Below are 17,837 nucleotides of genomic sequence, written 5' to 3'. Positions count from 1 at the left end.
GATACCGGTCTTGATCTCAATTGCCGGGTTTGATCTCAGGTACCGGTCTTGATCTCAATTGCCGGGTTTGATCTCAGATACCGGCGTTGATCTCAGATGCCGCGTTCGATCTCAGACACCGGTCTTGATCTCAATTGCCGGGTTTGATCTCAGATACCGGTCTTGATCTCAGGTGCCGCGTTTGATCTCAGATACCGGTCTTGATCTCAATTGCCGGGTTTGATCTCAGGTACCGGTCTTGATCTCAATTGCCGGGTTTGATCTCAGGTACCGGTCTTGATCTCAATTGCCGGGTTTGATCTAAGATACCGATCTTGATCTCAGATGCCGCGTTTGATCTTGGATACCGGTCTTGATCTCAGATACCGGTCTTGATTTCAGACACCGGTCTTGATCTCAGACACCGGTCTTGATCTCACATGCCGGGTTTTATCTCAGATGCCGGTTTTGATATAAGATATCAGTCTAAGAGTTTCACTCATTTTGAATTATATATATATAATGTGTGAGTGCAGGCGTTCATATAACAGTGCTCAATACATAGGTGTAGAGCGGGATATATCTTGGTTTGTAGGAAAAAAAAACACGCGAACTACCGTTTCATCTCTACAAGCCTTTTTCGTGGTTGCCCACTCATCAGGAGATTTATTAAGAATATATTACTACCATCACTTATATACTATCTATGTATAAAATTAACATAAAAATAGGGCGCGAAATTTGAATGGCTGTTATGGTGAAATTGAATAGTTCAGCTGTTGCATAACAAGGCTTTGTTCCTGTGGCGGCACAAAGACACTAGCTCGTTACGCTTGTTTAAAGTTGATAGCTTGGGTTGGCGGATAATGATAAGTTTTCTTTGAGGCAGAGATTACATCTTTTGCTAGAGCTGTTGTAGGCGGAGTGAGATGACAGGATTTTCCATGAAATAAAGTGTTCTATGTCGTTGTCTTTAAGGCTCCATATGTACTTGCTTAGTTCGGTCGAGTTTCTGTGTTTAGCGTGTCGGAATGAGGCGGTGTGGTTTCTATATCTTGTCTTGAATTCGTTCTCGGTTAGTCCTACGTAGGTTTCGGAGGTGTTGTTGTCCTTTCTTGTTACAGTAGCTTGGTAGATAACAGATGATTGGAGGAAGTTTCCTTCAAGGGGTCACGCTTTTCAATCCGTAATGCATCTTCGTGGTTTTACAAGCCTTCAAGGAGTGGACATTTTGTTTTGAGGCCATGGAAATGAACCTGGAGGATCAGAATAAAGGTATCTATTTGTGTCTTGAGCTGTGTTTGCTGATCTCTCTCCCTTGTGTTGTATTTTGAGCGTTTTATTGAGAGGGGTGATTCTGCTTTTTTTTTCCTTGTTCGATTTGAAATTTGTCAAAGAACCTGTGCAATTATTTGGCTTAAGAGTAGTTGCCAACACCTTGGTTGGATGCATATCTTCAAGACCATTTATCCCTTAGACCGATGCCTGAGTATCTTCATCTTGTTGTGTTTAGTTTGCATTTGTGAATTTTTTGGGTTGTGGGTACTTCCCAAAGCTGGTACAGGCCGGTTGAGGGGTCAATGTGTTAATAAATCTCCTGATGAGTGGGCAACCACGAAACAGGCTTGTAGAGATGAAACGGTAGTTCGCGTGTTTTTTTTCCTACAAACCAAGATACCCACCCTACACCTATGCATTGAGCACTGTTATATGAACGCCTGCACTCACGCATTATATTTTATTATTATTATTATTATTATTATTATTATTATTATTATTATTATTATTATTATTATTATTATTATTATTATTATTATTATTATTATTATTATTATTATTATTATTATTATTATTATTATTATTATTATTATTATTATTATTATTATCAAATGCCATTATTTATGGTTGCTTTTTGCTTTCACATGAGTTAACTACTTCTCTTTCTTAATTTCCCATACGTTTTCCTTTCAAACTGCTACTTGCCGGTACATGTATGATGGGAACATTATCGTCTGATTCAATGGCTTAATGGTTTTTTTGTGTATGTTCCTTGTGATTAGTTCCGAGTGCACCACCTTCAGGCGTAAATCACGCCGAAATCAACTCAACGACATTCAACATCAGTTGGAACCCAATCCCCAAAGATCAGAGCAACGGAATTATCACCAGTTACGATCTGGAACTAAGTTCCGGACAAGCCAGACTGCGCAGTCGGTCCCTTCCAGAGTCCCTCAATTCCACCTTGACGTACATCGTACTGCATGACCTGGAAAATTGCACCATTTACCATCTGCGGGTGCGGGCGAGAACAGGAAAAGGACCTGGTCCGTACAGCCCACAATACACGCTACAAACATCCCGTATGTATCAATATCCCGTATGAATGAATGAGTATCACATATACTGCCAACAATACACGCTACTGACACCCCGTATGTATGAATATCCCGTATGCATGAATGAGTATTACATACACAGCCCATAATACACGCTACATACATCCCGTATGTATCAATATCCCGTATGCATGAATGAGTATTACACATACTGCCAACAATACACGCTACAGACATCCCGTATGTATAAATATCCCGTATGCATGAATGAGTATTACACATACAGCCAACAATACACGCTACTGACACCCCGTATGTATCAATATCCCGTATGCATGAATGAGTATTACACATACTGCCAACAATACACGCTACTGACACCCCGTATGTATGAATATCCCGTATGCATGAATGAGTATTACATACACAGCCCATAATACACGCTACATACATCCCGTATGTATCAATATCCCGTATGCATGAATGAGTATTACACATACTGCCAACAATACACGCTACAGACATCCCGTATGTATCAATATCCCGTATGAATGAATGAGTATTACACATACAGCCAACAATACACGCTACAGAAACCCCGTATGTATTAATATCCCGTATGCATGAATGAGTATTACACATACTGCCAACAATACACGCTACAGACATCCCGTATGTATCAATATCCCGTATGCATGAATGAGTATTACACATACTGCCAACAATACACGCTACTGACACCCCGTATGTATGAATATCCCGTATGCATGAATGAGTATTACATACACAGCCCATAATACACGCTACATACATCCCGTATGTATCAATATCCCGTATGCATGAATGAGTATTACACATACTGCCAACAATACACGCTACAGACATCCCGTATGTATCAATATCCCGTATGCATGAATGAGTATTCACATGGGCTCATAAGAAGGGGCAATCATCTGTATCATGTAAGTGTCACGGCGTTTCCTAGGATCAGGCTATTTTTAGACGCGCGGATTAGCCAATCAGATGGCAGGGCGAAAAAATTGACTTTGTCTCAAGGAATCCAAAATGGCGGCCGAGAAGGGGGGAAAACGACGCTTGCTTTTTAAAGTCTTCCTACATCGTCATATGCCATCTTATTTCTGAATCCTTTTTGTCACAAAGAAAGAAACATTTTGTTACTAGCCTTGGACTATTTATTTCTCCATAAGTGGACTAAAACGTTGTTATGAGGAGATTTTTTCTTGCTCTTGCAAAGCAATAAATTCGGAAATAAGTGATCATTTGTTTCGATCTCGAAATTCTCTCGCTGAGAGGCCATATTATCATTCATAAGGTGTTTGATACTGCTAGTTAACTAACAATAGTGTAAGAAGTAACATACGGAAGTTTATGTCTTGTTTTTTTTGTTACATTTATATTAAACCAGCTCTTCAAAACTGTAAGTAAATTGTGTTTGTATAAGAAAGAATTTAGTCATGATGCGCATAAATATCAACATTCATGACCTGCCCTGGACTCAAGTTGCCCTGATCTGGTAAGAAATTGTAAAAACCTCTTGGCATCTGACCTCTTGGCTGTCCAGAAATCAAATCATTGCAAAAAAGAACAGGAGTGTATAAAAGCATGCATATATGTCATCCTGGCTCGTAATAATACTTGCCATCATTATAGTAATGGACATCATTATAGTAATGGCCCTATTAAAATCTTTCAAAAAAGTTCTTGATGGAAAGATGATGCTGTCAGTCAAACAGTTTCAGGCTCTTGAAATATTGTGGATCACTTGGGGAAATGGACTCCAGGTCCATTGACCACCTGGTGCTTGGACCCCTTATCAAATATTCTAATCAAATATTCTGATCAAATATTATAAGATTTTTTTTCTGACTGAAATAACCTTTTTTTGTATATAGACATAGGTTTTCAATGGATTGTTATCCTTGGTTTCCTTTAGTTTGCTGAATGGTTCTTTATCTTTGTACCAATTGTGTGATGATTATGATGATTATTTCATCAATCCATTCATTTCGTGCCAATGGTAGCACTCTGGAGTCCATTCTTAGTGTCCTAAGATTTGGAAGTGGTGAAAGCAACTCATATGGCCAAGCCTTGGTACGCCAATCAACCGAAAGGATTTACAACAAAACAAATATTCGGAGGAAGGATATAGAAATGTCATGATCAATGTAGATGGGGCTAATATTTAGGTTACAATTATAAATTGTTCAATTGTTTTAGTGCACATGCCTAGAAAGTAATAGCTGTTCTAACATTCCATTTTGGTTTGAATGGGGCTCTTTAAAGCCCATCCATAACAACATTAGGTAAACATATTCACCCTTTATAGCTACCAACTCCCAGTTTGTGGCTATTATTTCCTGGTTTGATATAAATCAAGGCAAATAAGTCAATAACTTAGATATATTTCATACTATGACTTTGATAACCAGGATTTACAAGCTTTGATTTGTTGGTGCCCTGCTTCAGTCTGTGAAGAGGAAAATCTGGCCTTGCACCAAAAAAATGTCAGATTCTTAGAAGTTGTATTAACACCATGCCAAATGAATTTACACAAAATGGGCCAAATAAGCACAGGAAGAAAACCACTTGACAATTTCTATCCTGTTGGATCTTGTGGACTGTGTCAACAGTTAGAGACAAATACAGACTTTAAAAGAAATAGGTTGACACCCTTTATAGGTGCTTTTTAATATACCATATTTTGGCAGGTCAATACTTGCAGTTAATATTTAATAGTAAGAGTAGCATGTTTGCAGCTAATATAAACAACTTCAAAAAATAATAAACTAAAAATACGATAATTATAATAAGGAGTTGTGTAAACTAAGTTATTTTACAGTTAACAAAAGTCAACAATAAAGCTTTTTGAGTAGCAAAACACAGTCATTAATAAAGCAGATATTATCATAAAAAAAACTTAAGGATATTTTCCTTATTATTACATATAATTATCAATTACAGCAAAATAACCGACTGTAATTATTACAGGGAAATAACAGACTCTTGTGTGGCAGCATAATCTTCCCCACAAGAGCTCTTCTGATAGATTTAAGGACTGAAAGTGCATTACTATAATGGTGGCAAGTCTTACATATATGCATGCTTTTATATCCTCCTTGCCTTTTTTGTAATGATTATAAAACGTTTTATAATTTCTGGTCAGCCAAGAGGTCAAATGAGAAACGACGTCAGTGGATAGTCACTATAATACACATCCTCTCTATCCTCTCTTTTTTTTTTTTTTTTTTTGGAAAGCCAAATTTGAACAAGGTATTCATAACAGATCATAAATAGCAAGTATAAATTTTTTAATTAAATGGAAATAGAATTGACAAAAAGACACAAATATCTATATTGAGGTCGCCTTTTATGTTAGTATACTTTTACATTCTTACCAGATCTGGACAGTGAGTCCAGGACAGGTCATGGGTATTGATACAAACACAGTTCCAGATTTGGAGAGCTCGTAATAAAACAAATTAAACAAAAACTAACAAAAAACTAAAATAAACACTATTGTTAGTTAACTAGCAGTATCAAAAACCTTATGAATGATAATATCGTCTTTCAGCGAAAGAATTTCGAGATCGATACAAATGATCACTTACTTTTTTTTTGCTAGAACAAGAAAAATGTACTCGTAGCAACATTTGAGTTCACTTATAGAAAAAAAAAATAGTCCAAGGCTAGTAAGAAAATGTTTCTTTCTCTGTGGCTAAAAGGATTCAGAAATTAGGAGGCTTTTGACGATTGTATAAGCCTTTGAAAAACAAGCGTCGTTTTGCCTCTTCTCGGCCGCCATTTTGGATTCCTTGAGACAAAGTCAATTTTAACACAAAATTATTTTGAATTATTCTCATTTAGCATTTTCCACTAAATATGCGACTTAATCTTTAAAAAAACCTCAAGACTCCGCCGGAATCTAGAAATTTTTGGAACCAAAGACGGCCGTCCTGTTAAAACTATTAAAAAGAAGCTCAAAGTTCAATAAATACAAAGATATAGCCTGGTTTCTGTTGGAGAACGACAAAAAACAAGCAATCAACAAATCTATTGATTTCAACTGCATGATTTTTAATTTTATTTTTTAATTTCTTTTTACACTAAATTTAGCAAAGGGTATCGAATCATCATGCTACCTGCCATCATATTTCCTATTTCTAGCTACAACGTTTATCTTCCTGCATGACTAAGGCAAAAGGAACACAATATCGTCTTCAGGGGTCTATGTTTTTATGAAAAAACAAAACAATTCGACCGCACGTTCAGTAAAATCTGTTTATAGTGTCATTTTAATATAGAAATTACTGCATTTCCTCTTGAATGAATATCATTCCGACAAAATATGTATAAAATAGTTATCATTTAACAATTAGGTAAGAATGCTGCGTGGGTTTAGAAATTCTGCGGTTACTGTATATGATCGCATTTACCACCGCGGGCCCGACCACAGAATTTCTGGCCCACTCGTCATGCCAAGAGCACAGAATTTCTGGCCCACTATAGTCATGCCACGAGCACGGAGTTTCTGACCCAATAGTCATGCCACGAGCACGGAATTTCTGGCTCACTTGTCATGCCATGAGCACGGAATTTCTGGCCCACTATTTATCCAACGAGTTCAGAATTTCTGGCCCACTCGTCATGCCAAGAGCACAGAATTTCTGGCCCACTATAGTCATGCCACGAGCACGGAGTTTCTGGTCCATGTGGGCCAGAAATCCGTGCTCATGGCATGACTAGTGGGCCAGAAATTCCGTACTCGTTGGATAAAATTGGGCCAGAAATTCCGTACTCGTTGGATAAATAGTGGGCCAGAAATTCCGTGCTCATGGCATGACTAGTGGGTCAGAAATTCCGTACTCGTTGGATAAATAGTGGGCCAGAAATTCCGTGCTCATGGCATGACAAGTGAGCCAGAAATTCCGTGCTCGTGGCATGACTATTGGGTCAGAAATTCCGTGCTCATGGCATGACTAGTGGGCCAGAAATTCCGTGCTCATGGCATGACTATTGGCCCAGAAATTCCGTGCTCATGGCTGTTCGTGGGCCGGAAATTCCGTGCTCATGGCTGTTCGTTGGCCAGAAATTCCGTGCTCATGACATGACTAGTGGGCCAAAAATTCTTTGCTCATGGCTGTTCGTGGGCCAGAAATTCCGTGCTCATGGCATGACTAGTGCGCCAGAAATTCCGTGCTCGTGGCATAACTAGTGGGCCAGAAATTCCTTGCTCAGGGCTGTTCGTGGGCCAGAAATTCCGTGCTCATGGCATGACTAGTGGGCCAGAAATTCCGTGCTCATGGCATGACTAGTGGGCCAGAAATTCCGTGCTCATGGCTGTTCGTGGGCCAGAAATTCCGTGCTCATGGCTGTTCGTGGGCCAGAAATTCCGTGCTCATGGCTGTTCGTGAGCCAGAAATTCCGTGCTCATGGCTGTTCGTGGGCCAGAAATTCCGTGCTCATGGCATGACTAGTGGGCCAGAAATTCCGTGCTCATGGCATGACAAGTGGGCCAGAAATTCCGTGCTCATGGCATGACAAGTGAGCCAGAAATTCCGTGCTCGTGGCATGACTATTGGGTCAGAAATTCCGTGCTCATGGCATGACTAGTGGGCCAGAAATTCCGTGCTCATGGCATGACTATTGGCCCAGAAATTCCGTGCTCATGGCTGTTCGTGGGCCAGAAATTCCGTGCTCATGGCTGTTCGTGGGCCAGAATATCCGTGCTCTTGGCATGACTAGTGGGCCAAAATTCTGTGCTCATGGCTGTTCGTGGGCCAGAAATTCCGTGCTCATGGCATGACTAGTGCGCCAGAAATTCCGTGCTCGTGGCATAACTAGTGGGCTAGAAATTCCGTGCTCAGGGCTGTTCGTGGGCCAGAAATTCCGTGCTCATGGCATGACTAGTGGGCCAGAAATTCCGTGCTCATGGCATGACTAGTGGGCCAGAAATTCCGTGCTCATGGCTGTTCGTGGGCCAGAAATTCCGTGCTCATGGCTGTTCGTGGGCCAGAAATTCCGTGCTCATGGCATGACTAGTGGGCCAGAAATTCCGTGCTCATGGCATGACAAGTGGGCCAGAAATTCCGTGCTCATGGCTGTTCGTGGGCCAGAAATTCCGTGCTCATGGCATGACTAGTGGGCCAGAAAATCCGTGTCCGTGGCATGACTAGTGGGCCAAAAATTCTGTGCTCATGGCTGTTCGTGGGCCAGAAATTCCGTGTTCGTGGCATGTCTAGTTGGCCAGAAATTCCGTGCTCGTGGCATGACTAGTGGGCCAGAAATTCCGTGCTCGTGGCATAACTGTTGTGGTTCGCGAGATATGAAGGATTTATCAAAGATTTATCATGGCTCTAAACTAAGAAAAAATACATGGCATAATTTTACGTCTAGTTTCAGAATTTTGGGTGTAATTCCAGTAAAATTAGGAAAAAATATTTGGAAAACACCCCTGAGATGATTAAAACTGGGTATAGTTCTACACTTAAGTGAATAAAGTTAGGCGTAAAACGAACAAATCTAGGCATATTTATGCCTGTATCGGCCGCCATTTCGAGCCCTGTTTATGCAAAGGTACCATGTGGATGACATGTCAAGAGGTAGAATATATGAGTGCTAAAATCAGCCATTGTGTTCATAATCGATATGTTTGCATGAATAAAGCCAACTTGGCCTGGCCATCATTGTGTAAGAAAATAGGCGATTTCGAAAAAAAATGGCCAATTAATTAGGGACATCTATCTTAAACGATACCTCTTGTCACGTCATCAAAAGGCTCGATGCACTAAAATTGTATTAGGGGTTTATAGATTAGAAATATTTTATAACCTCACTGGAATCAATACAGTACATTGTCATGGACAGATGTTCTTTAAGGGTGTTTGTTCTTGTGCACTCCAACAAAAATGCTTGTTTCCCCCCAAAAAATTCATACAGCTTTTCTTGCTCCAATTTGGAATGCATTGAACTTGTCAGACGATCTTGGTGTATTTTTTTGCTTGTTTATGTATTTCCAAATCGCTTCTTAATTGAACTTGTGCATTTCCAAAAAGTTCAAATTGCATATGAGCCTCTATTTTAATATTTTGAAAATCTGTATACTGACTCATGCAATTTATTCCAAAGAGGAGCTCGAATTCACATAATAACCATTTACAAAAGTCAATTGTAAAGCACCTAGCTTGAGGTCTCACCCCCAAGTTAACTGAGTTAAGCAATTTACTTACTGTCAATGAGATGCTCATCACATCGCTGCCGTAGGTCTAATATACAGCTATCTTTGTCATCATCGAACGATTGGTTCATGTAGCCTACAAGTAACTTACCGTAGTGGAATTGCAACCATAAAGACTGACTAAATTTCGACCAACTACTGTTGTAGTCTGATTTTACTATAAAACGATTCTCCCTCTTGCCTGAGCCTCATGGGCTATTGGCTTCTAGCCTATTCGGGCTTAAGAAATAATGATTAAATAAAGTAGCCCATAATTTGATGAAGTGTTCCCCCTTGAAAAAAGTACTAGTACTGTACAGTGAGTGTCTATGTATCTAAAATTAGCTATTTGGTTGCTTGCAAGAGTTTTTCCTTTTAGCTCTAATGCCAGTGACATAAGCAATCACGAATTTGCTGAAGGTAAGAAGTTCACTTGTCAATATTTGTCTCTTTACACTAAGAGTTATTTAGTACATATAAATAAAAAACTACTTTACTACTCAAAATGCAATAAGACAATAGAAAATATTGCATAAGTATCTTTCATCCACGATGAATAATTTATTCCAATTTACATATACATACTTTTTCTGTAAAGATTGTTTGAAAGAAATAGACTGCAGTAGAACCTCTATTAAGCGTCCACCTATTAAGCGGCCAACCTCTATTTAATGGCCACTTTTGAAATCCCAAAAATATCATATTTTCTAATCAAGTATATTATTTGGTACCTCTATTAAGCGGCCAACCTCTATTAAACTGCTACTTCTTAAGGTCCCGAGGTAGCTTAATAGAGGTTCCACTGTAGTTGGCAGTTAATTCTGCCATTTGATAGGAGCGAAATGGAAAAACACTGTCACAATCACTGGGAAGAGCTCCTGAAAATTAGCAAAAATAAAATACTTTTGGATGCTTTTGGGACTATCAGAATGGTGATCATGTCAGCTTAATAAAGGTGACCCCTTAATATATAGGGATAAATTGGGCATTACTGTATACACATTTCAAATATAATATCTTTGAGTTTGTATAAGATGCATTTGCCAAATAAAAATGAATAAAGGCCTGACCCACTGTTCCCACAATGCACTGCTTCAACGCCATTTTTGTTGGTAACAGGCAAAACAAACAACTCTAAAAGTGAATCAGATTGGCTAAATGTTGCAGATTTCCATTGGTTTGCACATCAAACTGAATTTTCTCATGAATCGGGCTGTTTCTCATGTTTAGAATTTTGGAAACAATAAACATAACCAGTGCATTATGCAAGTCAGGTCCTTCAATATAAATACATAGAAACAGGTACCCTTAATTCATAGCGGAGCCAGCGCGGCCGCAGGCCGCGCGCGAAGCTCCATAGGTATAAAAATATGGTATAGCTATGCGACTTGGTTTTGTGGTCATCCCGCGGTTACCCTGTGGTGTCACAATCCATCCATCCAGTCAATCGTGCAACTCCCAGGCCCCACTCGATGTTGTGTGTTTTTTACCGCCTCGCTTTGTGCTGCAAAGTTCGCATGTTCACAGAAGAAAGGAAGCTTGAAAATAGTATTTAATGAGAAAATAAGCGGATTTAAATGGGCTGAAGATTTTGAGGAAACGTTTTGTTTAACGTTTGAACGTTGGAAACGTTTTGATATAAAATCCCGTGGCAGCAGCAGCAGCTAAAAAGAGGGCGAAGAGAAGAGGCTCTACACAACCATTCTATATTTTTTCACGTCTATATCTATGCAAGGAGATCCTGAGAGGAAAAGGCCTTGGATTGATGTCTGTTTTCAGCTATAAAAAGCATTCACTTATGTTGACGAATTCCTTGCTAGCAGAAAGATCACGGTTTACAACAAAAAGCGAACACAACCTCTAGGCGACAAACATAAAGCGACCAAAAAAACTCACTGCCAAGGTGAGTTTTTGACGATGGTTTGTATTGAAAATATTTTTTTCATTTATTTTTGTGCTTTTAGAATGCTCGTTTGTTCGCTTTTTTCCCAAAACCAATCGCTCAAACAAAAACACCGTACCAGCTTTAGTATGACGTCAACACGACAAATCAATATCATCTATCCTTGTTTTGATTGGCTAAAATACCATCTACTTGATTTCCGATTGGCTTATAATTTTTGCACTTCAATGGCTTTTATTCAACTGACAATCGCCATGAAAATGTTAACTTCGTAAATACTTACTTACAATTTCTATAAATTCAGGCGTATATTCCTCACGGTAAGTAAGAATTAACCTCAATTTAATTTTTTTTTAAGTAACCTCAATTTAAAATTTTTGTTTATAGTGTATAGTATTTATTCAAAGAGTTAAATAGGCGATAAATAATCGTATGATATTATAAGTATATCATATGAATCATATATTATATAGAAATAAATTATGCAGTTCGAAGAATAACAGTGTTTTTTGAGGGTGATGTCTTTAGGGGAAAGAATTTCCGTGCCAAAGCGTGATAATTGTTTTTTGGCCAGAATTTCCGTGGCAAGGCACGATGCTTTTGGGGGCCAGAACTTCCTTGGTAAGGCGCGATGTTTTTTGGGGGCCAGAATTTCCGTGGTAAGGCGCGATGTTTCCTCTCTCGGGTAGGTCCCTACAGAATCCAATCTGCATCCGTAGTTAAGGAATCTCAGTAAGCCTGCATTAGACCAAAAACCCGTTAGCGTTTAATCTATAAAGTTAGGATTTTGTTAGTGCTCGTGTTACGGTAGACTCGAAAGTCTTGGCTTAGGGTTAGGGTAAATTTAACTCGAAGAAGAAAAAGGATCTTAGTTATTATATATAATAACTTATGTTGTAACTTAAGTTATGTAATATTCGAAATTCAAGACAATCGTATTGAAGTACATAAAAATAGGTAATCTAAGGGATAACTATCCATGTACGAATTGTAGTCCTCCGAAGTAAGACTAGAGATCTTGTATCACAGGTCATGTACAAAGGTTTCAAGTCTTACTGGCCGGAATGGAATGGACACTTTGGAAAAGTAACTACCTCATCCCAGTCTGTCACCCCGAAGAATCTCATCCCTGGGACAAAGTACATTTTCAATATTACTTCTTCCACCAAATGCGGAGATAGCAAAACACTGAATTTTAAAGTAGTGACTACGAAAGTTGCAAGTAAGTTCTTATAGTTTCTTTTCCATAAGAGGCTAATTAGAATAAGTTAACTAACTCAAATGGCATTGCATTCTAGATCCTGTAGCACCAGTGGTTCCTCTTGGAAGAATATCTCGCGATACTAACGTCACATTGTGGAAGGCTGATGAAGTCAACGGTCCAATCGAGTAAGTCCCAAAGCGCATCTCAAACTGCAGCGCGCGTACAGAGGTATCCGAGAAAAAACTAGGCTTTTAGCTTAGAAATGGTATTTTCAGAGCTTCTGAAGCATCTTAAACCGCTGCGCGCGTACAGTCTCTCTGGGTGGGAGGGGTTTTTCCCACGTCGACCTGATAGGGATGCTCGTCGTAATTTTTAAAGGGTTAAAATCGGGCCTCGGGTAATTTTAATGGGATATCCAATAAAAATAGGTGTTATTCGTAGAAAGGATATATTTTAGGGCTTCTGAGGTATTTTTTAGGGTAGAAAGTTTTAGCCGTGCAGGTAGTTTTTCGAATTTCCAGAAAAGCATCCCTATCACATTTATTCTGAAGAACCCCCCCTTCTTGGGTCAGTCACTCTCGTTTATCACGATAACCCAATTTTTGGTTCTCAGCTCCTATCAAGTCATAGTTTTGAAAGAGAAACCCGACAACTTGAACCTGACGGAGATTCAAGCAGAAGAACTTTGTAAAGAAGACGAAGAGAAGAAAGAGAAAAGGAATTACTACATTACAGCCGAAGTGGAAACATTAAGTATGAATCATACAATCATCATTGGTGACGGTAGGATTTACAAAGGAAGGCGGCAGAAGTACAAGAACAAAGCTCTTGACGAAGGAAGCAAGAACAAGGTCTACATACGAGCTATGACCTCCCTGAACGAAGAAGAAATGCCGTTGAAAAGTGTCCCAGCTTTGGGGAGGAGTTTTTTTTTAAAGTAAAAGACGTCCCGTGATTTCTCGAGTAAGCGCCGGATTTAGTCGGGAAAGGCGCTTTTACAACGTCCAAGGAGCAAAAAAACTCCCTCATTATGATACAATTTCGTTAGTATATATGATATCATACAATTTTGGTAGTAATATCAGCTTTGGTTGCTTCTATTCTTATGTACACTCCCCCTTGAGTGTGCATAAGAGTAACACGCTTAGGCCGGTCGCTTACTGGATTGGAGGTGCTTATTGAAGCAATAATGGTAGTCACTGTATATGTACTTATATACCAAATTCTAATTCTAAGTTGGATCCTTTGTGCGGAGTTGTCGCCTTGGCTGGAGTAATAGGTGAGCCTGTCATGCTTCTAATCATTTACTCCAATCTTGATTAATGCTTAATACATTTATTTCATTTTATTTTTTTTTAGAAATTCCTGTCGCTAGCTCGGAAAATCTCACATCAACCACCTCTTCACCCGTAGGAGCAATAGCTGAAGGGGTGGTTGCGTTACTTATTCTTGCTGCTTTCGTCGCCGCTGTAGTCCTCTTTATCAGGTATGGTGTCCAGTCATATGGCTGTAGCTAGAAAAATTGCTGGGTATGTGGGTTGGGGGCGGGGATATCATTTCATTTTATATGTCCTTGTATTATACCGGCTGTACCAAGTCGTAGTGGGCGGCTTTCACTGCCCTTTTACTACCTTGTATGTTATCTATTAAACACTAGACATCAATGGAAGGGGGATAGTTTGAGTCGAGGGTAAAACGCGCCCTTTCCAGTCTTTTATACTAAAGCTGTATTTGCCTTGCCTGGTATATTGATTTGGTTCGCAGGCGACGAAATGATAATTCCCCCATGAGGAAGCCGGCGATGCAAATGGAGTCGTTTAACGAGGGTCAAGCGGAAAGCAATGCCGATATCGCCGATGAAGAAATAAGCAACCAGCAGGGGGCTGCAGGTATGCACTTATTTTCATTGCTTTGAGTGAAATTATGGCAATCGGTAATTACTTTTGGTAGAAATGAGTAAATGAGTCTGTTTTTCTTAAAATATATCTCTTAATTTTCACTCCTATTTTCATATCTGTTCTGACTTTTCTGATTTGCGGACCAAATTCAAGAACTTAAGTTTTCTGTTCACCCCTTACAGAAGCTGCAAATACCAAGCGTATTTATGACAATGCTGTAGACGACTTGTCCAAGCCAATCCCAATCGCACTCTTCCCAGAATACGTCGCGAAGATGCAGGCAAACGGGGGCATCAGATTGAAAACCGAATACAAGGTGGGTTATTATGACATGCGGTAACTGTCATCAAGGATAAGTGAGCATGTATTCGTGCATCCTTTGCAGAATAGAGTATTCAGATTAGAGAGTTGAGGGGTCTTAATGTTCTACAATCACGAGTGACTTGGTAACAAACCTTCAAACACAGATTTTACCATTATTTCTTCACGCGGGGTATTGGGTCGAGTTGGTATGCGAACAGCATGCTGGGACGATTTTAGGGGACGCAATTCAACATGTCGTCGTAAAGTTGGTGTGATACTGAATAAAAGATAGAAAATGGTAGGTTTTGGCAATTCTGCTCCCGAAATTTATTCGTCAGTTAGATTCACAACTCCCATATGACATCCTTTAAAGCCACGTTGAATTGCGTCCCTCAAATGGTCCCAGCTACTATTCGCTTATCAAATCGGCTCGATCCCCCGCGCATAATAAAAATGCCGAATAGATTGTTCCAGCTTTTTGTTTCCGATGTATGTTGTGACGCTGCCAGTTTCCTACTACCATAGGCGAGGCGGGGCTCATGCTTTTTAGGAAACAAGAGTTAAGGAATCCTATAATAATAATTTGCAACACCCCGTTATCTGTTCTTTCAGAAATTCAACAATGGACAGCAGTTTCCATGGGAAGCCGCCAGGAAACCTGCCAACAAGAACAAGAACCGTTACGCGAACATTGTTGCCTGTAAGTGAAATACCAAAAGGTTCTCTATGCCATTAAAATGATGCACCTTACTCGAACTTCCTATGGTATTTTTTTTTCATCCGTAGATGATCATTCACGCGTGGTACTGGAGCGAGTCAATGGCGACAAGGATTCGGATTACATAAACGCGTCATTTATCCACGTGAGTACCCACGCCCAGTAGGTTAAGGTTAGGGTCATACTAAATGATGCAAATCTTTTTTTTCTTTCTTTTTTTTCTTGGTGAGTAGAGCTCAAAGGAAGGACTCAATGCCTTACGACTTTTGAGCTTTTTGTTTAAGATGTCAATATTGTGTTTTTAGGGCTATGATGGAACTCCAAGATCGTTCATCGCCTCACAAGGTAAATTCCGATTTGGCCTTTAAAAACAAGAGTAGTCCAGTTTAAACAAAATGGCTAGCATAGAAAGCTTTACCCCCTTTTTTAGGAGGTGGAGGGCGGCAGAAAAAGAAAACTTGCGGCTTTCTTTGCGGACTAACCTTACCCCCACTACTACTCTGGAATCAGAATTAATCCCAAACATTTTCTCTTCGTTTTGAAACTTGCTATGCCACCATATGACAGAGATTTTTCTGTGGTCTTTTTGTTTCAATCTCTCTCACCAACTTCTGCTATATCTGTCAGACGGTTTTTGCGCCCTCTACACCTGTAATTCCCGAATCCCTCTTCCGGCATCTCCATGCGTCATTCTGCTCTCCGCTTAGTTGTCATCTTCCCAGGTCCTCTCCCTCCAACATTTGAAGACTTCTGGCGGATGGTTTGGGAACAGAACTCGCAATCCATCGTAATGCTCACCAACCTCGTCGAGCTAAACAAGGTAGTACATTCTTATAATAGAAAATTGTTGGGCGAGAAAAAGGAAGTATAGACCTACCCGTTTTGTCGCCCGTCACGCCGCCATTCTTCATCTTTGTGTACTGCTAACATCAGCTATAATGATTATTGGATAATATCGGCTCAAGTCTTGCAGTGTACATACTCGTTTTAATCTTAGCTTCAAATAAGCTAGAAAGTAATGGGCTTAGAGAATTGCAAAGGGCTTAGCGAATACGGGGCCATGCTTCCCACCTACCATTCATTCCTTCATTTTCAATCTCGAAGAAAGACCTGAGGTATAAAAGGCGCGGACCTGGTCCACACAAAGATAGCACAAAGATATTTGCCAGTAACACTTCGTATGATTAATCCATGTCACAGACTAAGTGCCACAAATACTGGCCAGACAAGATCGAGACATACGGTGGCGTGACAGTTACGCTGCACCAGTCGGAATTATTCGCAGACTACGAGATTCGTACCTTCATCTTGTCAAAGGTAGGTGGTGGTTTATGGATAAAAAAATCTAGAAACCAGAAAACATTCAAGTGAAACAGTCTTTTCAGTGTTGCGATCTATTTTGGTTCGGAAATGTATAAAAAGAAGGAGACATTATTATTTGGAGGTTCTACAATTTTTTTACTATTCCAAGGCGAAACGGAGTGGCAGTCGAATGGTTCGTCAGTTCCACTTTACCGTGTGGCCGGACAAGGGCGTTCCCCAATACGCAACAGCAGTCCTCGCGTTCAGACTATAAGTGCACGCGTTGAACCCGCGGGACGCGGGACCTGTCATCGTCCACTGCAGGTGAGTTTGTAATTAAACCATAGTCAAGTGGGCCATGCAAGATGGATCACGTGTAAATTAGAAAATCCAGGCTCTCATCTGCTGATCAATTAGTATGTATCCCCTTCCTTGTTCTTCAGTGCTGGCGTTGAACGCACTGGTACCTATATTGTCATTGACGCCATGCTGGAACAGGCCAAAAAGAGCCGAACCGAGGATATTCGTAACTACCTCATAGCGCTCAGGAAAGACAGGCCACACATGGTCCAGACAAAGGTACGTTAGGGTAAATGTTGCTACACAAACGCTATAAACACATAAACAAGAATTTTGCATCCTCGAAGACGCGATTACGCGGCGCTCCCTGGAAATGCGAGGGCGATCTAGAATTTTGATACGTTTGCAAAATCACTTTTCAGGAGCAGTACTTGTTTATCCACTCCGCTGTGTTAGAAGCCCTGACGTGCGGCAACACAGAGATACAAAGCGAGAACTTCAACCAGACCACTCAGAACTTGCTTCTGTCAACCGTAAATTCCAGATGACAGGATACGCACTCGAGTTCCAGGTAAGACACGGGACGAGTCTACGGTATGGAGTTATGCGGGATACACCTGTCAGTCGAGGCGCTCTCGAAGTCTAGGTTACGAGCAGGAC

General features: G+C 40.1%; 2 protein-coding genes across 11 annotated transcripts in view; both read left to right on the top strand.

Annotated features, from left to right (window-relative positions):
- The window catches only part of LOC5502674, a 30,600-nt gene extending 17,256 nt beyond the window's left edge, over positions 1 to 13,344 (top strand). Inside the window, exons 16-19 of one of the 3 annotated variants that reach the window (XM_048723551.1) lie at positions 2,040 to 2,339; positions 12,482 to 12,674; positions 12,751 to 12,841; positions 13,270 to 13,344. In XM_048723551.1, coding sequence (XP_048579508.1) covers positions 2,040 to 2,339; positions 12,482 to 12,633 — 452 coding nt within the window. In that variant the 3' untranslated portion in view covers positions 12,634 to 12,674; positions 12,751 to 12,841; positions 13,270 to 13,344. Of the gene's footprint in view, positions 1 to 2,039; positions 5,816 to 12,481; positions 12,842 to 13,269 lie in introns of those variants that run through there. The other 2 variants (XM_048723549.1, XM_048723557.1) reach the window with 2 other exon arrangements.
- LOC5502675 (receptor-type tyrosine-protein phosphatase F) overlaps positions 1 to 17,837 on the top strand; it is a 155,702-nt gene that overhangs the window by 134,647 nt on the left and 3,218 nt on the right. The window lies entirely within an intron of this gene.

Source organism: Nematostella vectensis, chromosome 1, assembly GCF_932526225.1.
Source record: "Nematostella vectensis chromosome 1, jaNemVect1.1, whole genome shotgun sequence".
Taxonomy (NCBI): domain Eukaryota; kingdom Metazoa; phylum Cnidaria; class Anthozoa; order Actiniaria; family Edwardsiidae; genus Nematostella; species Nematostella vectensis.
The sequence above is the reverse complement of the archived record's forward strand: the minus strand, read 5'-3'. Positions and strand labels throughout refer to the sequence as shown.